The sequence below is a fragment of the Haliaeetus leucocephalus genome, unplaced genomic scaffold, assembly GCF_000737465.1.
Source record: "Haliaeetus leucocephalus isolate CR32 unplaced genomic scaffold, Haliaeetus_leucocephalus-4.0 Scaffold587, whole genome shotgun sequence".
NCBI classification, from domain to species: domain Eukaryota; kingdom Metazoa; phylum Chordata; class Aves; order Accipitriformes; family Accipitridae; genus Haliaeetus; species Haliaeetus leucocephalus.
Window position 1 is genome coordinate 6,967,510 of NW_010973023.1, and position 23,780 is coordinate 6,991,289.

Consider the following 23,780-nt stretch of genomic DNA (forward strand, 5'->3'; position numbering starts at 1 on the left):
CTTGCAAATTTCTATGTGATTAAGACTACATATGTATAGTTGTTTTGGATAGGATAATATTAATGGTATAAAAATTGTGTTTTAATGACAGCTCTGAGATACACGTAAATGTAAATTAAATAGTAGTCTCGTGCAAATAAATGCTGTATACTGTTAAAGAAAATAGTCATTTTATCATGGGATCCAGTATCATAAGTCATTCAAGTCTATAGAACGGAAACTGGCACCCTGCTTTCCTTCCACTTAATACTTCAGAAGATTTTAATTTTGTATTTCAAAGCAAGTAATACAGAGGCCTCTGATTAGTTAGGGCTAGTCCCAAAATGAGATGTTTGGCTATCAGGTATTATTTGTAATCATTTCCATTCTCAATGAATAGGGAGTACAGGGCATACAATAAGTGATAAATATGGTGAGTATATAATTTTTAATGAGGGTCTCCTATCTTTATGTTTTGTTGGGTGTATATTACATGCCCACAAGCTATAATCATTAAGGATCTTCAAACAGTAGCTCTACTGCTACTAGCACATGGAGAAAACACTGATAACATAATTTCAGGTAGGTTACAAGACACTAATATTACTGAATATGCTAATGGTCTGCTTACTTCAGGGTATATAGGAGTCACATTCTTTTTGATTATATGGGAGATATTTTATCCTGGATCATACTTAATGTGGTTCATTAACTGGATTATTAAGTCCATGTTAATATGAATGTATTCACCAGGCTTCATTTATGGGCATGTCTGACCTAGAATAAGAGAGTGAATTTTCCTTAGGGCTTGCCAGGAATGTTCCCTGGGGACTGAGTTTGGCTCAGATGCTCATTCAGTGGCCATGGCATGTGAAGAAAAGTGGTTTTTTTTGTTGTTCAACCAAATTCACCATGTTGGTTATTAAGGACTGTGGGGTTTTAACTAAACAGTCACATTTGTGATTCCTTCCAAGGAGAAGAAAACAGTCTTGCTGGTGATTGCTGTGCTTTATATATTGACTTGTGAATCTGGCCACTTTAATGGCTCTCAAAAGATATTTTTCAGCTGTCAAAAGCCACTTCCCTTCTTGTGACACCACCTTGCACTGTGCAACCTCTCCTAGATGCTTTATATAATACAAACCAGAATAATCTGAATCACCAAAATATGTGTGAATAATACTATCACTGAGTGCAATGTTAATGGAAAACCAGGGATAACTGCATTTCTTTTTTCCTAGCGGGTATGATCACTGTGCTCTATGTGTAGATAGAAATATGGAAAAACAAGAACCCTAATTACTGGTAAATAATGTATCTGTGACATTCAAGTCTTGGAACAATGCAGTGCTTCCCCTTTCAGCTTGAAACGAAACAATGGAATTAGGCTGTCTTCAAAGTATGTTTAAAATGATTTTTATTTCTAAAGGCCTCTGCCACAACATGTGTTTTTTATTTAAGATTTTATAGAGATTTTTTACAGCTATAATCAAATAGCTTTCATCAGCAATAACAGAATAAACAATGATACCAGTTTATCAAAGACTTTTTAGTGGAGCACAGCAGGTATCTAAGTAAATAATTTTTTCCAGTGTTTTAAGATCACTTCTTCTGGATAAGAGTCTTTTCTTGCCATCTTTGTTTCCCTTTGGAGGGAAGACAGACAAAGCTTTAAGAACCGAAGACCAATTTTATTAATGGTCTTTTTGAGTATACCCCATTCTTATGATCTTTGCTCTCCTTGGAGACTTCAGACTCCAACAGTTTGACTGCAGTAATGACTTTTAACTTTGCACTTTCAAAATATTTTCCAAGACAGGTGGTATTGCAACCCTTGTGCCACATGCTTTCTGGCACAAAAAGGCCACGTTCAGTTTCTGAAGCCTGTTACTGCATATGTAAGGAATGCTGGGCCAAACCCGTAACCAGAAAAGTGGGAAAAGAAATTGTATTGGCAGTCAATAAATCCAGATAGAATTTATGGGGTGATGGGGTGGAGAAACACAATAAAATGGTGACTTGTAAAAATAAGAATGAATCACTGGTGGGTATCTAGGCAATAGCCTTGATTACAGTAATCATCTCATGGCTGTTAGCCACCTCCTACTCTTCCCCCAAGCTATGCTGCACTCACAGTCTCAAGTCCAGACTTCAGAGTCGACACTGTTGAGCAGGTAACTCCTCATCCCAAATGCATGTGTACTTTTAACGTGTTATACTACCCTATTGGAAGAATTAAATGTCCATTGTCAAGAGAGAGGCCAAATCTGGACTTGTTTTCTCAATGACATGCAGTCAGACAGTGGCCCCATCATCACCACTGACACTGCTTCTTGTGTAATCATCATGCATATACTAAGCAGCACCCTGCTAAAATTGTCACTTGGACTTTGTTGACCACCTCACAGTTGCTCCCGCAGTTTCTCTGCTTGTTATGGAAGAATCATGGATGTTCAAATTTCTGCCTTAACCCTTGCTGCTGAAGGAGATGTCTTGATGGGCTTTCTTTCCTCCTTTGTTATGTCTGTTGGTCTTCTATTCTGCTGTTCTAGGCTGCAGCATAGGATTTATGGTATCTCTGTCTCCAGATGTACTGGACATAATTCTTTTGATGTGTGAAAATAGTGTTTTATATCCAAAATGTCACAAAAATTAAAAAGAAATCTGGGTGATCCAGGCAGCTCCCAAACAGATGTTAATGGAATAAGACTGCCTGGTTCTGTCATGCCCCATCTTGCTGATGAATACTGATAAAGGCCAGACCTGGCCTGTTTTGTCATTTCTGTGCTCACCAGCAGCTCACACTCTTTCAGGGAAGGTCCATGTTGTTTTCAGGGTGTTCCAAGCCACTCTTTTGTCCAGTTCACAGACAGATTTCCACACAAGTCCTCTACTCTTAAGGTTTCAGGGCACAAGAATCACATTCCTGTGGTTTTGTCTCATGTTTTTCTTCATGGCTGCACCAAAGATGCCAGTCATCATACTATCCTGGTATTTCTTATTCAGTGACACTCTACATTCTGTTTAATATCTTTATCAATGATCTGGATGAGGGGATCGAGTGCACCCTCAGTAAGTCTGCAGACAACACCAAGTTGGGCAGGAGTGTTGATCTGCTCAAGGGTAGGAACACTCTACAGAGGGATCTGGACAGTCTTACCACTTGCCTATTTAAATTTTTAGACAAAGACTGTCAGATGCCTGGCATCTTAAAAAAAATCTTAAAATCACAGACATATGATCTTTTATTAAAAAAAAAACCCCCAAAACTTCTTCGAAATCATGTCTATCTTCAGAAGTAGAGAAAAACAGTGAAAGCTAGTTTTGGGTGGTACAGCCCTTATAATTCTCCACTGGTAACAATGATCTTAGCTTCATTACATTAATTACCTAATCATCTAAAGTTGGATTTTTCAAACTGAGCTTCCATGTTTTGTAGGCATGCTTTTGCTCTACCACTTAGCAGATGAATTTTGCTGATTTGGTTTGTAAGTAACATGACCAGTGAGGCAATTCAGGTATCTAGCTACTGAACCAGCAGCATTAGTGGTTAGAATTGACTGTTGGTGCAAATTGGTAGCCTAATCAGGTATAGGCACTTTATCACACAGAACAGGCACTTTATCACGCAGACAAGTCCTTGATACATTATTTCTTTATTCCATATCACAGGTTTGAGCACTATTGTGAATAGGAAATTTAGGTTCTTGCTTGGTAGTTCCCACTGAAGTCAGTGAGGCTTTTTTTCATTAGCTTTAATACCAAATAGAACCCAAATCTTCTTAAAAAAACCAATGAGAGTCAGACTTTTTATCTAAGTAAAGGATTCAGGATTTGATACAATGCAAGCTTGAAGCATATTATTTAACATTATGTCATTACCTTAAAAGTGGCTGCAAATAAGCTTTCTGGGAGTAACTTTGAATAGAGAGGTGTATGTGCACATTTTGGCACTCAAAGGTATTTCCAGGTGGCCTCTACTAACAGCTTGAACTAGAGTTCAAGTTTCATCCAAGGGAGTTGGAAAATGATACATTAGAAAACATCCTATTGGTGCTGTTCTTCACTCTGCATAAGGAAATAACATAGGAAACCCTTTTCCCACTTGGTTTCCTGTAATTTTTTTAAACTTGTTAGTGTAATTCCACTTCCTCCTTCCACTCTGATTTATGTAATCAGTACTTGATAAAACCGTGCTCTTGAAAAAGGTACTGCAGTTTGAATTTCAGTCTGAGAGCAAGAGATTTTACTCTTCCTGTTATTTTTTAATTTAAACTTGAGAAGGAAAATTAGGAGTCAGACAAAAGTGCATGGTTGTTATATGGAGCTATGACCAAGGCACGGACTTCAGAAATCAAAAACTGGTAGAGAGAGACTTTTTGATTTATTCTGGTCTTGAATTCCTTTTAGGCTTCCAAGAGTGCTGACTCTTTTAGGCCAATCCTTCTAAAGTAAATCCTGTTAGATGATGATACAGTGCTTCACCTTTTAATCTACTGGTTTAAAATGGGGCCGTCAAAATAGGAAGTTCTCATAAAAAGCCCATAGTCTCAGTGCATTTTCTTTTCCAGTTAATACAACTTTTAAGTTACCCAAACAACCCTTTTGCTTTCCTTTGTTTTCAAACATGAACCTTCTCCCAGTAATTCAGATGACATGATTTAAGCTGACATTAGTCACTTGGGATGACTTACAGAGAATTTATCCATGAAAAAAAAAGCCATAAATGGGGTCAGGAGTAACTTGCCATTTTATCACATGCGTACATTCACTTTCTTCTTGCCAGGCGCAGGCAAAACACAAAGGAACATTTCAGAGGCCCTGGTCCCTTTTTTTTCTTTGTAAATAGGCATATTTCTAAAATCCAGACTTGAAATTTGGCATGGCCACAACTTTGTGCAAAAAATATCCTTTCTGTTGCCCTTTAAACAAATAACTAATGTTCTCACTTATTCCTTTCTTCTTTTTTTTTTTTCTTCTGAAACAAATCTGGACAGAAAAGCCTGTGACCTCTAAATACCATTTGCTCTCTCCTCCAGTCCTTAGTGCTACTGTTACGACAGTTATGATCATGATGCTGCCACAGCGTTGAGGTTTCTGAAATACAGGCAGTGGCACCCTCCAGCTTGACAGGGCGGCACAGCAAACCAAAAAGATATGATCCCCTCCCTTCAGATTTGCAGCCTAAATACGAGACAAGTGATGAAAGATGCATTTTGATGGGCAACACAGTGCATGGAAATAATGAACAAAATGGTAACCACAATTACCAGTACTCATAGTGTATGAGCAGCTTGACCTTTGCTGGGAATTTTGCAAGAGTTTTATTAAGGAGGGATTTGAAGGAGAAAAATCAGGTACCCCTGCAGAGGCTTATGTGGAGCCTATTAGCAAAATGGGAAACACCACTAAGTGCTGGTTTTCAAATCTTGCATACGGGTAAGGGTAACATGTTGTACTGAAGAGAGTTAGTACTTAGCTTCTCTGGCATGAAATGACAGATTATAATTGAGGGGGGGAGAAAGCTGTGAGCAGATCAGAAAATCAGGACAAGCAGCTTATGTTTAACATGATATAGAGCAGGGGGAGCAGGCAGCCAGCCCAGGTGTGCAGCGGGGAGAGACAGTTAGCACCCTCTCCGGTTTGCACTGGCATCAGAAAAGTTGGCTTCCCTTTGTCAGGGCAGAGGCAAACCTGCTGTCATACGAGGAGGCCTAGCTGAGGAATTTTAGGCGTACAGCAGTGTTAAGGTAAAGAATCAATAAGCTTTGGGCACAGACCAGACGCGGATCTGAATTTCGGGCTGCTGTTGCTGTCTCCAGACTGTTCATCACAGCCAACTCCACCCGAGCTCACTTTTCACAGCCGCTTCCTCTGTTTCTGCTCAGGCTATTTCGGTGCCTCTGGAGACGGTCCAGCGGCCACGTGACTTCCTCCCCAACAAAACATATTCTCCCGTTTCAGCTCAGATAGTTTTTTTTTCTCTCACTGACTTCAGAGCTAATCCTTGGCAACCGTTCTTGCCAATCAATAGGTTCAATATCTGTATGTGAGCACTGCATCGTATAGACGCACTGGGATTTAGTCTGCTACTAGAGCTGGACTTTTTGCATTCAAGTAACAAAGGCAATCATAACACGCTGTTCCTTCCGTACAAATTTCTGTATAAGCATTTGCTTTTGAGGAAGTGTCCTGTTTTTGAAGATGGCAAAGTCATGTATTGTAAAAAAAACCCCAAAGAAATAGAAATACACTTTAAATAATGCCTATTATCATAGGTAATTGCAATCTTACGTTGTTTAACTGGTCTTCAACTGGTTGAAGTGAAATTATAAGTTAGTAGCCTAATCTGTATTTACAGTGACACTTGCTTCCAGTATATTCCCCATTCTCAACTCAGAAAAGCTAATGAGCTGCAGCCTTGCTATCTTGTCAGTAAGGTGAAGTGATGAGCAAGAAAGCAGGCCCAGGCAAGATTGTGTGTTGTCTTAACAATTTTTGCAAATTTGCAGTGATTTTGTTTTGTGGTTATGAAGGTTTCAAAAGAAAAACTTACATACATTTAAATTTTACTTTTTGCTTACCTCAATTAATGAAACTTGAATATGCTATTTGACGGGTTTGAACTGAAAAGAAAACTGCTATTAAAAAGCATGATGCTGACCATTAAATGTACTGTTTCCTCTTAGGAAGGATATAGTATCGATTTGGAGACAGGAGGCCAGATAGGCAACCTTCAAACAGTTCTGTTCCTGTTCCAAGAACTTCAAGAGAAATCACCTTCATTCTGATTTTAACTGTCCCTGACATTTTATGAGTAGAAAAAAGAAGAATGAGCTAGTTTTTGTATCCCATTGTAATTGCAGTTCTTCCAGGAATTCCTAGCAGCAAAAGCTGATGGTGGCCAACAGCAGGCATTCTCCCCAATGTGTTCCATACCTTCCCCCCTCCTCCCAGAACTGCAATGCCCCCAGAATTCTCCAGTAACTGAGATTGGGCTTTTTTTAGCAGTAAGAAAAGAAATGTCTGCTCAAACTGAAGCAGGGGCTTGCAGAAGGGCCTTGAGGTCTATAACTTAGCTTTAGATTTGCAGTCGTTGCTGCTGGTTAGAGGAGTTGTCTATAACTTTCCGTCCTTACCTCTTTCCACACAATCCACTGTCATCCACTTGATATCTAGATTAGAGAAAGTATTGCTTATCTCTCTGGGTCAGTGTAATACATTAATAGCAGAATTCACACCTGCTGCCAGTGTGGGACGGTGAGTTTTATGCAGGATACTTAAAGGATACAAAACATGCTTAAGATGATAACTAGCTCAGTAAGACAGTTCCCAGAGTCAGATTCAGGAATGCCACACTCCCTAAAAACTCCACTGACCTGAAATGGTGTTTAAAAAAGCTGGTTTAGCATATATTATTGAACAGAATGTGAAATACAGATTGTTTTGCTCTTCTCCCCACCCCCTGAAATAGTTCTGTGTTAGAAAATGTGATATATAGTGCTAAATACACAGAAATATAGTGCTCTGAAATTAGGACATCACATTCTGTTTACAGTATATAGGCTGCAACATTGTCTCTTTTAGGCTTTGATTCCTTACAGAAAGAGATGTCTGCCATTCATGCTCATTAACAGTTTGCAAGTACAAATAAAAGTCAGCTGTGGATGGAATATTATGACGGCTTCTTCTCTTCAGGACTTGATGCACTTACATGTAAATAACACTGAAAAAAAAAAATTCCAGACATTTGGTACTTACATATGTCTAATTGTCCAACATGTTGGATAAATATTACTTGAGACTCTTTTCAGTAAGTTATTTCTGTGGAAGATAATGGGTAATCTTACTACATTTGTTATTGCAAAGGCTACCTAACTAAATTTGTATTACAAGTGCAGAGTGGTGAGCAATTAATGCTTCATTTTGCGTCTTCTCAAATGGAATTAATCAGGCTTGCATTTTCTATATTGAAATTGTTGAAGAGAAGACTGAAAAGCTCAGAGCAGCTGCAGAACTCAGGAAGAATGAAGGGCTGAACTTGCACTGAAGATATGATATTGCCCCAGCTTTGCTTCCATCTGTGAATACAACATCTGCTTTTGAGGAAGTGAAATAAGAACTGCATAAATCAATATAAAGATTGTTTCTATTTCCAAGTGTAGTCCAGGGCATAGTATTTGTGAAAGAGCATTGACAGTAGGGTTCCATTACTGGTAGAGCACAGTTTTAAATTCAACATCATGATTGATAAGGAGGCTAAAGGAAAACATATAAAAGATTATGTCACATTTTAGTATAATTTCATGATAATTGCTAAGGTAAATTACACATTACTCATCCAAGTTCTCAGTAGCATATCCAGTAATCATGACACATGTATCTATTTATTAATAAATAAAATGTGCTTTTTCCTGACAATTTTAGAATTAATGATTTGAATATTATTCTACTTTAAGTTACTGTAGTCTCCAGTACTTGTATAATGTCCATTAATCTCAGATAGTATTCATATCCTCACTTCCCGTATGAAATCCTAATTGGTAATGCAAAGAAAAGAATTGTGATATTTTACAATTAGTCATTAAAAAATCCACCAAACCTTGCCATCAATAGAAAGCATTGTTGGTGTTAATAATTTATTCTAAACAAACATGACATATAACAAATTTGTACTGAGGTGTGTGGTGTCACCCGTGAATTCAGTTTTGCAGCAACAAAACCTTCCCTAACCTGTCTTTAAGCTATTAGTCGTTAGTACTGCTCCACTCTGGAAGCGCAGTCTGTATTCTCATATTCTCATTTCCAGTGTTTAGTACTTGTGAAAACAATGGGATTCAGTTGGGATGTATCTCCTTCTAGTGTGCACCACATCAACTTTCTGCACATACAAATCCAAACGATGCTTCAGCTCTTGTTTCTCAGTACCGTCTTGGGCAGAGTGGTTGGTTTTGAGGCACCAGGCTCACTGGAGGCCAGCGGTTCGTGCATGTAGTAAAGAAGAGAGGCCCTACCCAAGGATTTGACACAGACTAAGCATGCTTTGTTACAAAAGCTTAGCTTGGAAGGAAAGTGTAAGAGAAGGAAAACTACATTTACAATTTTGCATCATGCAATCAGAACAACTTTAAAGGCAAAGTTGTTCTTGGTTGTGTCCAATGCTTATTACATATCAAGCATATAAAAACCAACATCACCATGGTTTAAAATGCGTTTACATGTGTGCACACATTACAATCTCACCCTCCAGGGAACTACTATGTTTTCTTGAAAGTTTATAGCTCACAATTACCAGAGCCCAATGACTTACATTTTCCTAACTGATTTCCAGGAGGCCAGTTTTGTCTGCTGCCTCTTGACGAGCCACAATGTTCCAGCTCCCTTGTTAGACTGAAGACACATATATAAACAAGTATCTCCAAAGTTGCCCTATTTCCTCAGGAAGTGAAGGGATACTGAAAAATGGAATAACAAGCAATTTCACCAGCTGAATGGTTCACAACCATCCATGCCTTTCAGATGGCACAGCTGTTTCCTCCGACAGTAAATGGGAGGGCCAGGGCTCAAATTCTTCTGGCAATGTGAGTGATCTTTGAAAATTTTGCCGGGCTCTGCTCTGGGTAGTGCAGTACTAGATGCTGAATTTCCATACTGTCTTTAAGGAGCCTGAAGTGATATCCAGGCTCAAGGACATAGGCAGGAACTTGAACTTCGTTTTATCTGGGAAGACAAGAAGAGTGGAAGAGGCATAATGATCACATGCATGTATTTTTTTTGTATTTGAAAAGAAACATTTCTGCTGTCTATGAAAACCAATCAATCAGATTGAGCACTTTCCCTCCGAAAGGCTTCCCATATAAACCCATGGCTGTAGGCTTCAGCCTGTAGGATTTACTTCCTCCCCTGGCTCAAATGATGGAAACTCATCTTCTGTTTTGTTTCTTTTGCCTGAAAACTAAGCAGCACACGCAAGCCTTTGATCAAAACTGAATGCTTAAAAACAATTCTGCCACTCCCCCTTTGCACGAAATAGTGCTTACTCACAGAAATATTCCTTTTGAAGTTGCTTTGTAGATACCAGAGAAATACAGAAGAGTCCGGAGGGCTAAGAGATACTGTACTTGTTGAGCAAAGGCCATATTCTGATGTCACCAGATACGGTATTTCTGAATAGTCTTTTATGCGGGGTTTTATTTCAGGGTTCTGTAAGAGTTTCATTTTTTCTTCAGTTTATAAAGAGAACCTCAGGGATTCCAGAGGGATTTTTGAGAAGGGTAATTATGAGTCCTAAAAACACCAGTGGAAAGAAATACTGATTCACTAAACAATACAGTTAAAGACAGAAGACACATTAACTGTCTGCATTTTCCTCCTAATATTCATAAGACAAGAACGAGTATATAATTTCCAGAGTTTTCAAATAGCTACTTATTTAGATCACCAGAAAATGGCCCCATCCCACATAGGATGCAAAAACCCAGCGATCCACTATTCAATGAAGCTGTTCCAGATAAACTGTGAGCCAACTGACCCTGGAAATTTAGTACCCAAGTTGCGTGACTCGAAAATCTGTTCAAAGCAAGGGATGGCTGCAGGCCTTGACTGTTGTACTTTAGTAACCATAGTAACATGATCTCTGGAGACATAATGCTAGTGAATTTTCCTTTATTTCAAGGAAGAGTAATAAGAGAAATGTGGATTGGAACTTGTTCTCGCTTTCCCCCCCCCCCCCCCCCCCCCCCTCCTTATTTTTACTATGCCATGACCTTGACCAAAATATCTTTGAAGTATTTGCTGGCTGATTTTCTGCTATGGGACCAGAAAAAAATATCAGGATATATAAAGGATCTTGCCAAAGGAAGTCCTATCTTCCTCAAAATATTTGCCTTCATTCCCAAAGAGAACCTCTTGACTAATAATGTTTCGAAAACTTCTTAATGGAAGGAACTGATAACTTTCATCTCACAGCTACTGTGGGCACCAGAATAATGTCATACTTTCTTTGAACTGACAGATTAATTGTTTTTTTGTTTCAGTAGCAGGTGCAGCTTTTCGTGAGTACATAATTGGATGTACATGTTTTTTCAAAAGAACACAGGCCTCTGTCTGGTGCCAAGCTCTCTTTTTTTTTTTTTCCCCATTGGGAAAAAAAACCCCATGAATTCATTTTTTAAGTACAATGTAGGAAACTCATGTAAGTGTTTTTAAAAAGCCAAATACAAACAAACAAATGTTCACAATACATACTTAAGTCTGTCTCACATGTTTCAGCTATTATCCTGGATTAGAAATTCCATCTGTCATTGAATCCATATGGTTTACCAAATGGCAGTTTACAACCATGTATTTTTTGCAGATTTGAAGTTAGTTGGTTTTTGTTGCAAAAGTTTTAATGTCCACGCAAATATCTTTGTGTGTGTGTGTGTTTCTATGTGTGGGTGTGTCCCTCTGTGCATGTGTAAGTATATGCAAAATTGCTAAAAATTGTGGTAGGATGCAAGTGGGCTTTATTGATTAAAACACACCAGTTGTACACAACACTGAGATTGAGCTGTGGAGTTTGGTTATTTCCTCCTCTAAATCCAAGAGCCCTATTTTAGGCTTTCCATTATTTCTACTGAAAGGAATAAAGTGAAAAGAGGAGAGCTCATCTTCTCTGTGCTGTCCCCTCTGTGTTTTGGGCAGACACGTGCTCACATGAGGGAGTGTGAACTACACAGGTATGAGACTGGTCTGTGTCCTTTTTTCCTTTTCTTCCCCCCAGGTTATCGATTAGCCAGGCAGATGGCTGCTGTAATTCTGACACAGCACACCAGTGCAGCCTCCTGTTCACTGGGAATGAGAGAAAGCTATCATTGAGAATTTTATTTCAGTAACTGAGAATTTTTAAAATCGTAAGTGGAGCCGTATACTTTGTTGTCCTGTTTAATGTGAGACCCGGTAACTTAGAACAAAAAAGCTGGGAATAGTTTTCATTCGTTCTCAAGGACTGAAGATGTCTCTCTCTTCCACTCAGTCTAACAAGTCACTAGGATTCTGGCCAGAATAATGGAAAATCTCTATGCAGTGTTACTGTAAAGGGCTTGAGTATGGAGTTGTATATGATACCCAAGAGATTTATCTCAGAGGTCAGAAAAGGTCTTTTCCTTCTAATTTGCAATCACTGTTACCCAATACTGGGGCATCAGACCCAGGTGCTAGGAAACACCCTCCTCCTTCTCCCCAGCTGTGGTAAGTAGGTAAGAAAAGTATAAATCTCAGCCCAACTCTGACTCTATTTGGAGTCCTTTGTATTACAGATGTCAGGTTTCACACTGAGCTGCACTTCAGGGTAATAGTGAGAAAACTGAAAAATTTGCAGTCATGGGTAAGACTTAGTGGATATGAAGTTTTACTCCATGTCCAGCTCATCTCTTTTTAGTGTGGCTGAAGCAGCAGGTTTCCCAGCTAAAATGAGGCTTAAGACACATGGAATTTGTGTTGATCCTCAATAGCCTCATGTGGCTCCATAAAAGTTGTTGTTGCACCAAAGTGGGTTTTGCTTTTCCTGCCTGCAGGGCAGAGCATCTGATGTCTATGTTTGGGGTCATGAAAACCAGGCGATGCTTAGTTAAGAGATCTTAACTCAGGAAAGGACATAAGCATTTTGAGAACAAAACAAAAAACAAAGCAAGGGAAGTTTGTGATTATCTTCATTTACATACCTCCCTCAAATCCATACTAATTTCTGGCTTAACCTAAACACGTGGCTCCTTGAACTTTTCCTCCACTTCTTTCCTCTTGCTCCCTCCCACCCTTCCTTAATACCTTCTCCAATCTCACAGATGTAGTTGCTAGTCCACTGATCTGAACCCTTAGAAATACACATGGTCCCATTTCCCTTTCCCATTTTTACAAACTGCTGCACCTGGTCCAGCCCAACTCTGGCTCTGTGAAAGAAAAACTTGTGTAAAGAAAAAACTGCCCACCTTCCACTGTGGGGGAGCAAGTTTTACATTTTAAAGCTAGAGACTGATCTCTTAGGGTATGTGTCTAGGCCTAAAGAGTATGTACCAATATGTGGGATGAAGAAGATTTATTTTTGAATAGGGATATTTATTTCTTGATTCATAAAAGCAATCCTTGGCAAAGGCAGGTGCTCCCTGGCTATTTCCTATTGGGACTGAAAAACTCCAGCTTGCCTGCAGGACAATGGAAGGCACATTTTAAGGATCTTCAGCATGACACTGTGTGAGATTCTTTGATCATATTCAGATCTTGTGGTCATTTTTTAAGCTTTCCCAGATGGGGTTTGATGCATCAAGGCCAGGTTGGATGGGGCTTTGAGCGACCTTGTCTAGTGGAAGGTGTCCCTGCCCATGGCAGGGCGGTTGGAACTAGATGATCTTTAAGGTCCCTTCCAACCCAAACCATTCTATGACTCTGTGATTAATTTGCATAGGTTAAGAACATTTCTTTAATTAAAAACATTAATATTCTTAATTACTACCTGCCCTGGCTGCATGGGCAGGACTGGAGGTCTTTTGGAATGTGCGTGGTAACAGCCACAGACATGAAGGAGCTCCCTTAAATGTCCTATGGTTATCTTTGTGGAAATTTTTAGTCTGTCCAAATTAAAAGGCCTGCCAGATGTTCAAAATGTAATAAAATTTCTAACATCACATCACTGATGGTTTCATTGCTGTGAAGATGAGTCCGAAGAGACAAGATGCCAAAAATGCTTTCTTGTCTCCACTTGACACTGGAAATGGATGTGACAGATACCATCTATGGAGGCTCCTCTCAGCGCAGTGAAAGGCACAGATGTGAAGATGTAGAAATCTTGACACATTGTCTTCTGGTTGGTGAGGTGCTGGGACTAATTTGGGCATTATTTAGAGCAGAATATAGCACCAGTCCAGCAACTGCTTGTGTTTGATGAGTCAACAGGGATAACTAGTGTACAACACAAACCCAACTAGGCAGAGGTAACACTTATTCTGGAAAGGATCTGTATCTATGGAGCTGACCTGGAGCTGAACATGGTTTGCCCTTGACTGTTCTTAGCAATGACTCATGGTTAGTATTGACTTGACTGAATCAGTTGCTCCTACAGCGTTTTCCAAATGTAGGTGAGCCATTGTAGTCTCTCCACTACATTTCTCCAGTCACTGTTTCAGAGGTTCTTCAAGGTACAGAGCCCCTGGCCATGTACAGTCCCACTGGGCCATGTTTCCAAAGGTGCTCCACATCTAAGATTGGGCCCAAATCTTCTGAGGAGTCAGCCTGTTGTGCACTGAACTCTTGAAATTCTGCCCACCATTGTCACAGTGGGAACAGGCTTCGAGCAGTCTTGGAAATCTGGTCCTTATTTAGGAACCGAAAAAGAGAACCAAGCTCACAAAAATATGTCAGTGTATCTGGTTACTGAGCAATTGAAAAGCTGCCCTCATTGTGCTTCAGGATTAACTCAGGATTAATAGGCACATTGCTACAACAGTAAATTGAGAGAAAGGTGAAGCAAGGATAATAATAATAATGTAGCAGTATTTCATCAGCAGCTATTTGAACTGTAATCTCAAAAGACCTCAAAACCATCACATGAAAGGATCATCTAAACTACCTTGGAATGCAAGCCTGCTGGAGTGAAGATATGTTACTGAATCTTTATCAAGGGAAGAGAGGCAAAATTAGTCAGTCTGCATGCAGCATGATGGATCGTAATGTTTACATCATGTACTTCATTTAATCCTTACTTTTATTTTTGGATTTCTCTGGTTGCTTTCCTTGCATCACTGAGTCTATGAGAACTAATTTAGCTTTTTTCTAGACTAAACATTGGTCTATATCAGTGAAGTATTTATTGCCTACTTTTATATTCATTGTATTTATGCTATTATGCATGTATGTATTTTTATAGAAGCTTAAGAAAATAGCCATACTTTAAAATACACGTCCAGTTTTAAAGTCATAGCTACAACAGCACATGTATTTAATTTTCTTGTTGGAGATTACTATATTATCTATATGTATCAATAGATATAAAATCAAAGCAATTATTATGGAATGCACTGTTTTAAATTAAAAGCAAAAAAAAAGTAGTTGACACTTGTTATTAAACTTCTAATTGTATGAATTAATGATAAAATAAAATTTAAAGTAGATAATAAACTAGTAATGCAATATGGTAGTTACACTGTAATTAGCTATCCTAGCTTATTTTAAAAAACCGAAAAAACCCCATGTTCCAGATTGTTATTAATTTTTCATCTAAGGAAAAAAAGGACTTTGTGCAAAAATTTGATATCCAACTTTTTTGCAAAATGATTGCTTCATGTCTAGAATATTCTTAAAATTATTATATTTTATACCCATTTTACTCTTGACTTTCTGATTATCTTTTTAATTATCTAATTTTCCCTTCTTTAGTCACTGAACGGTTTTGCATTGGTGGTGAGTGCAGATGGAATGATATTTTATGCGTCATCGACAATTGTGGACTATCTAGGGTTTCATCAGGTAAATATATTAACAAAAATTTAGAATACTTAATCACTGTCATTGTAATGACTTTCTTGTAGTTGCTCCTGCTAAATGGCTTTCTAAAATGCAGCACTCTATGTTGTTTCACCTTATCCTTCTACTGCTGATTAGGCATACACTATTTTTTAATTAAAATTACTGAAATTAACTTATTTTACTATGCCATTGCAGACTAATTTTCTTTTCTTTATGTGTGTGATCTGACAGGTGAAGATGAATTCCTTGTAGTTTTGTTCCTTTTGTAAAGCTTTTGTTAACAGAAACATAATCCATTATAAAAATAAGATTTAGCTAAAAGTTTCCTTTCAATTTCAGTATAAGATGCAGCTATTCTCGACTGGTTGCCTGTGTATAATAAATACATTGTAAAGTCACAGAATAACAGAACCACGTAGTTGGAGGTCATCTAGTCCAACCTCCTGCTCAAAGCAGATCCAGGTAGAGCAGGTTGATCTGGGACTCATCTAGTCAAGTTTTGAGTTTCTGTGACCCTTCTGGAAGATGTGTTCCAGTGTTTAACCACCCTGACTGTAAATTTTTTTTGGTTATATCAAGTCCCAGTTTCCCATGTTGCAACTTGTGTCTGTTGCTTCTTGTCTTCCCACATTGTTCTTCTGAGAAGAGTTGGGCTTTGTCTTCTCTACACCCGCTCATTCAGTTAATGTAGACACCAGTAAGTTCTGAAGTTTTCTTAAGGCTGAACAAACCCTGTTCTTGTCTCCTCGCCTGCTATGTCACGTGCTCCAGCCCTCTTAAATGTCTTGGTAGCACTTTCCTGGTCTCACTTTGGTATGCCAATATCTTTCTTTTCCTGGGGTACCGAAAATTAGAGAGAACTTTGCCTTTGTTGAACTTCCTGAGGTTCCTGTCAGACCATTTTTACAGCCCGTCAAGGTCTGAGTAGCCGTCCTGCTCTCCCCAGCTGGTACCCTCTGCAAACCTCCTGAGAGTGCACTCTATCCCATCATTCACTAATCAAGAAATTAAACAGGGTTTGTCCCAGCATCAATCCCTGGGCGACGCCACTGGTCACCGGCTGCCAGTTGGGACTTTTTTATGACACCTTTGCATATGCACAAAAGGGTTCAGAATAAAAAGAATCATCTTAGGATGTGAAGTCAAAAAGCAGATGGGAAAAACAGGGGCCTCCGGAATAACTTTCCTCAATCAATCTTTCCTCTGAAGGTATCCTACACCAGTCATTATTTTAAGGGAAGTATCAACCTAAAGATGAGCGTCTGCCTCACTACACTTACAAATTAAACATTCCTTGCTGTAATTGTTTCAGACTGATGTAATGCACCAAAACATATATGATTACATTCACGTGGATGATCGCCAGGATTTCTGTAGACAACTGCACTGGGCCATGAATCCTCCCCAGATGTCGTCTGGACAGCAACTACAGACAGAAACAGGTGGGACTGTATATATTGATTGGAAACATAGGCACCACTGTATAGAGGTAGAATTGCATTCCACCTACGCCCCTGTCTGTTCCATGTCAAGCCAGATTCTCCACTGGTAAGTTGCATAGTGGCCATTTAACATGTTATTGTCCCCTAGGTGATGTTTCTTCCTGATTCTTGACGTTTATAAGGTAGTGTGTGCCATTGAAGCTACAAAATTGATGTTTCCTTTCTTCTTCTCTGACTAAAGTACCAACGGATATTCTTATACACGCAGAATGAACAGCATCAGTGTTCATCCTACCAACCTTTTGTTCACACTGATCAGGACATTAGTATTCCTCTCATTAATGCAAAAAAATCCCATGCAAAAAGTTTCTGTACAGTACCACAGTGGCAACATCACTTTCTGCCACTTGTTTTCCCATGCAAAATTATGTAGACAGGAGTCTTCAGAAGAACAAGTAGGTTTAGCAATGCTTTTTTTCCTCTGAGGCTGTATTTCCCTGGGATGGCAGGTGGATACATGTGCTCAAGGTTTCTCCTACATGAGTCGTTAAGCTGAAATCATGACTACAGAAAATACAATGCGGTTGAAATTGTTAACTTTATAAAGAATTATTGATCCCAGCAAAATGTATGCATTTCACCATAAGGTAAGGAAGTAATTGAGGAAAGAAATTGAGGAAGCACAGCCTCCAGATGGGTGAGGAGAGACTTGCGAGAAATCCATCAGCAGCCTTTATGAAGTCCTCAGGAACACAGTCGTGAAACTTTGGTAGAATTTCTTACAGTTTCTGTGTTTTGCAAGAGTCTTACAGATATGTGAGGAACTTTGCAAGATTTTGTAGGAAGTATGCAGAGAACAAACTAAACAATGTGCATTAATATTTCAAACTATAAAAAGTTACAAATATTTGCAATTTTTGTCCTAATATATACAGTGGAGAATTTCAGTTCCTGAGTTCATACTTCTGTACAAATACTACTGTCTTTTGGGAAATAAGTATTCCAAAAGCTATGCACTTGTAGTCCAAAACTGGAAAATGCTTCATTAAAAATCAAGGAGGCAACAGCTGAACATTAGCTAATCAGCCACTGTTCATTTGTTGTTTTTTTTCTTGCATTAGCATTTTCCTTATTTTGTTCCTTTTTCTAATGTATTTTCTGTGATCTCTGATCTCAAAACCAGCAACATCTGTTACCCTGCTTTGCATCATTAAAATAAAAAAACCTCAGGAAATAAAAAAGTCAAAGTTTCTGAAGAAACTCACCTGAATCCCATTGTAGAGCTTTTCTTCTTTCTTTTGGTAGAGCATGTGCAGATGTATCTATACATGACACAATTTAATATTTGCCCTTCCATAAAGTAATTTTTAGCAATTTCCATAAGAGCTTCTTCAATTGGCTACAGAACATTTTCATTCTTTCTTTAGTGTGATCTGATATATATTACCTCCACTGTTGTTCCTAGGAGAAGAATATATTCTCAGTAAATTATTTAAAGCACAAGAGAATGACAGCATGACAACAGATTATTCTTCCTTCTTAACTCGTTGTTTCATCTGTCGAGTTCGCTGCTTGTTGGACAGTACTTCTGGCTTCCTTGTAAGTATAATTTCACTTAGACAACTGTAGTCATGACATATTAGATTTTAATTACTTCATATGAAAAATATTTCAACATAAATATTGAACATAAATACTATGGAGAGCCATGGGCAGGATACAGTTTTCATTTGCTGTGCACTAACAAGAAACACCTGAAGACATTTATTAATATGTGTAAAGAGTGATGGGAGAAAAGAAGGTTGTAATATTTAAAACAGAAAGAATCTATAAACTTTTAGGTTTTAAGCTCTTTTGGACAATATCTGTCCTTGATTTGTACTGGGCCTAGCACAAGGGCGGCAAGCTTGAGTTTCAACCATTAACATTTAAGCACGAAGTATTTGCTTTAAGGAATGGGAATAATGATGATTCATTTTCCCCTTTTGTAAAGTGTCCTTTAATAATAAAAACTGGAATTAGAAAGTCTCTCACACGCTCCTCAAATATCCTTACTAGGAGTGGGTCATTTCTAGAAATCACTTCCCCATTTGCTTAGTAAAGACCAGTGCTGTTTCTTCTTACGACAAAGTATGGCACGTGCAAAGAAAATGAGAGGGTCAGCACGACACAAGGAAATGCAACTTCTGTCTCAGATGCTCATTTGCTGGAAGACTATGGGTCTGCACAGATGTACCAGTTAGTCATTTCTGCATCCCTGTTTTAATCTGACAGCTCTGGAAAATGCCCAACTCAAATGGACTGATTTTTCTTTGGTCATTTTGTGGTAGGTAATTTTTTCACCAAGAGGCAGCAGTCTGCTATTAACTTGATCTCTGCCTTCTGGTCATATGGAGATTTGAGGCAGGGATGGATGGTTCCTTCCAACCTATGTACTTTGTATCTGGCTATCTTGGGCATATCTTTTCCCCTGGTGTCTGCCTGCACAGCCCTTGGGTTGTGCCAGTCCATATACTTCTGTCGTGGTTTAACCCCAGCCGGTGACTAAACACCACGCAGCTGCTTGCTCACTCCCCCCACCCAGTGGGATGGGGGAGAGAACTGAGAAAAAAATAAAACTCGTGGGTTGAGATAAAGACGGTTTAACAGAACAGAAAAGGAAGAAAAAAAAGTAATAATACTAAAATTGCAACAATAATCGATGCCCAGTTAGTTCCCGAGCAGCAATCTGCCCCCCCTGGCCAACTCCCTCCAGTTTATATACTGGGCATGATGTCACATGGTATGGAATACCCCTCTGGCCAGTTTGGGTCAGCCGTCCTGGCTGTGTCCCCTCCCCACTCCTTGTGCCCCTCCAGCTCTTGGTGGCTGGGCATGAGAAGCTGAAAAATCCTTGACTTGGTATAAACACCGCTTAGCAACACTTGAAAACATCGGTGTGTTATCAACATTACTTTCATACTAAACCCAAAACACAACATTATACCAGCTACTAGGAAGAAAGTTAACTCCATCCCAGCCAAAACCAGGACAACTTACCAGAGAAAGTGCAGAGCAAGAGGAAAGAAACTCAGGAACCATCTCACTGGAGAGAACAGAGCATGGAAAAATAATACTTCCAGCTTCAGAGTGAGGCACAGAGGAAATAGCTGTTTGCGCCACCATACACTGCCTGTCTTGGCGAACAGAATATAACATGAAACTTCTACTTTAAGTACACACGAGCGAAAAAAAACCAAAAACCAGCCTCAAATGTCTCATTTTACTGTTGATAGTACTGCTGCTCACCATGCTTCTGAAATGGCATGGTTTAAATTGTATGAAGATAATTAAATTCCTAGGTTTTGTCCCTGTTTCAGAACTGGTTTTGGTGTTAAACAACACGCTCCTAGGTTGTATTCGCATTTTAAATGTTTATACACTAAACGCTTACGCTAATTCTATTGTTTTTTTGTATAACAGACAATGCAGTTCCAAGGCAAACTAAAGTTTCTTTTTGGACAAAGGAAGAAGTCCTCATCAGGAACAGTATTGCCACCTCAGCTGTCCTTATTCTGCATAGTGGTACCGCTTCTGCTCCCTTCTGTGACAGAAATGAAGATGAAAAGCCTGCTTGTGAAAGCAAAACACAAAGCTGATGATGCAGCAGCAGTGAATACAAAGTATTTTCAAATTAATCTTTTAGCAGTTAGTAAAGTGTACTATGGGCTTTATGTTTATGAAGCATGTAAAAAGCACAAATTAGGCTAAATAATTCTCCATTTTAAAACTCTTTTCTAGAAAAGTGAATAATTTATCTGGATTTAACTATATAATACATAATAACTATACTGTAATATAGTATACTTTATATATAATACATATTAAGTATTATATTGCTATATATATAATTTTCTATAAAAAACGGAAAGTTAGGATATCTTCCTATCCTTCAGAAGTTACCAATGCAATAAGTCATTCTACTAGGTGTAAAAGTGGAAAAGAAAAAGTATTTTTACTGAGAGTTCTCAAATTTCAGTATCTTCTGGTAGCACAATTATTTGGACTTGGGCATTTCGATGGCAAACAAAGGAAAAGGAAAACTTTAGAAAGCTGAATGTGCGTGTGTGTGGGTGTTCACAGAGAGTCAAATGAGATGTATTTGGTGTATGTATTTATCTTGCAACAGAAGGCTTATGAACACATAAGTCTACAATTGCACTAAATGGCCTGGGGCTGATCACTCGGTAGCAATCACAGAAGATGAGGACAGATTGTGTTCAGAGTCATTTCCTTCCTAACACTTATTTTCGTTACTCTTCTATGATTGAATTTTAGTTGATGTTTGGGGCTAGGATTATGTTTTCCCTTATTTGGTTTAATATGACCTTACAGCAATGAGGTCCATTGCTGTGAAGTAAAATGCTCATCAGTGTGACTGACAGCATCATAATTTGGCTTTTAATTAGAATATGCTTGTGTATGTGTGGATTTACTATCCAGACGTGTAATGTTGTTCTAGGACATACATCCTTTTGACAAGAATTAAATTACTCGAAGGCTGATATAATGAACTATGCAGGCTTTTGGAACCAAGTTGGAAAGCCATTTCCACTTGCTAGTTTTTCAGTGGCCCAGGTTAAATTAGTTGATGATCAGAATTCAGCTCCTAGAAGAGAGGTGCTTTACTTAAGTTTTACTAACTGACTGGACAGTGGCCAAGGATTTGACAAGAATGAAATGGGCATTTAACTTGAGTGTTGCCTTTGGTTCAGGCCTGAAGCATGCTGGCCAGGGATGGTGGGCAAATTTATATAGTAATTTCTTTTCTGATGGTCTTAATAAAGGGAAAAATTTGGAAAGCAATGTTATGGACTTTGCACCCTTTCCAAGCCCTAGTATGCATTTTGAACTAAAGACTGAAGAAATTCATTCAAATCATATGATGACTGTTGCAAATTGAAGTCATGCTAACTCTTAAAGGGCATTGCTGGTCAGTGTGATGTACGTACCTTGAATGTACCTTGCATAGGCAGAGCAGAATATACACAGTATGTGTCTCAATTCAAGCTGAAACTTATTATTCCAGATATAGTAAGTTGTGAGCAGAATATTCCTAAACATAAATATCCCTCTTAATTGAATGCAGAATTCAAGTCATACACTAGTTTGACCAAACAAATGATGCAGAAACCATAAGTCTTTGCTAATGGTCAACAGCTTGAAGATCACATCTTTCAGAGTTTGTGATTTTACTGTGTTGTCATTCACTGACAAGGAATTTTCCACATTTTCTGTCCTCTACAGCTCCAGTTCCAAAGGTAATTCAGGTCTGTGTGAAGCAGCAGAATTATATGGAAGAAACAGTCATCACGAAGGTGCAGCTTTCACTAATGTGTTACAGATTGCTGAAAACCAAATCAAAGGTGTGTCTGCTAAGTACTTCTGCATTATATACAGTTTATGGAGAAAAAATCTTGTCTTTTCTTTTCTTTTCTCCTGTTAGGTTTTCCAGGTTTTGGTTCCAACGATCTCTTTTTTCTTCTTTCTAAAACCCCTTCTGTAAAAAAATGCAAAAAAAAATATTGACCGCCTCAAAAGACAGTACTGAATTAGTCTGCTATTTTGGCGTAGGCAGAAATACCATGATACCAAGTTTACAGAGATATAAACAATCATAGTAGATAAGAATACTCAAAGTATGCTTTCCTAAATATGGCAGCACTGAATTTAACATGATTATGTGAAAGGCTTAATAATAAATGATGATATCTATCCCTCTCGGAGGAAAACTGGATAATAATTAACAAATGCTAGTTTTTCCCAAAGCTCAGAAAACCAGAGGAAAATTAGACTCTATTTTCTTTAAAACTCATTATTTGCTTGCAGCTTTGACTCATGCTTTTCCAGGGTTTGGCTATGGCAATATTATGAGAGTCTATGCTGTATTTCAGATTTTACAATGGCTAAAATTTTGATGGTGAGTCTTCCCCAATGGGCAACTTCTTCTTAGACAGAGTTGTACTCAGCCTTCTGTCATACCTGCTGGAAACCTTTAACTTCTTTAAAACCATTCCTCTGTCATAACCCCATTTTTCATGAACATTTTCTCATTGGTATAGTACTATTACTGGGAGGGAAAAATAATAATAAACTAATAATACTGAAAAATCTTTGGTTACAATTTAAGTGTTTCTAACTGCCTCATCAGGTTTTTCATATTTTATTTTTTAATGTAATTTGCCTAGTTCTGTGACATATTTTAGCTTGTACTTTCCTGTGCTATGATTCCAGGGCAGCAAACAAACCTGTGAACATTCACCCATAGTTTAGGTAAGAAAAAATATTAAACAACGCTTGTATTAAAATAGATTTTCTTTTACATTGCATAGCAAAGAATAATGGAGAAAATGGCATTTCTCTAGTCAAAGTACAAACAAATGAAGATCACTGGGTCTGGGTTCAAGCTAACACTCAACTTCTGTATCGAAGTGGTTGTTCAGAATATGTCCTTGCCCAACAGCAAATGGTGAAGTAAGTATATTTTCCAATACTAAAAAAAAAATCTGTATTTTAGAAAAATGAAGGTATTCTTTATGCATGAGATCTTTAAAAAAGACTGTAATGACCTAAGAGAAGAGCTCTATGAGAAGGGTTTAATTTACTTACCAAATGGAAATCCATTTTTGTTATGGATCATATGAAATGGCTGTTTTAACTGTAAACAATATTTATTTCTTTTCTTCAGTGTTTTTTCTTCTGAAGTTGAGAGTACATACATATTAAAACAGAATACTTCAAAAGTAAATGCTTTATTATTAATATGTTTTGACTTTCTTGCACAAAAACTTATTTTGGGGTTTTGTTTTACTTTGCAGCTGA

General features: G+C 38.2%; 1 protein-coding gene across 1 annotated transcript in view; it reads left to right on the top strand.

Annotated features, from left to right (window-relative positions):
* The window catches only part of AHRR (aryl-hydrocarbon receptor repressor), a 68,526-nt gene that overhangs the window by 41,523 nt on the left and 3,223 nt on the right, over nt 1–23,780 (top strand). Inside the window, exons 4-9 of the mRNA XM_010577973.1 lie at nt 15,388–15,477; nt 16,790–16,919; nt 18,385–18,518; nt 20,382–20,581; nt 22,206–22,324; nt 23,291–23,432. Coding sequence (XP_010576275.1) covers nt 15,388–15,477; nt 16,790–16,919; nt 18,385–18,518; nt 20,382–20,581; nt 22,206–22,324; nt 23,291–23,432 — 815 coding nt within the window. The remainder of the gene's footprint in view (nt 1–15,387; nt 15,478–16,789; nt 16,920–18,384; nt 18,519–20,381; nt 20,582–22,205; nt 22,325–23,290; nt 23,433–23,780) is intronic.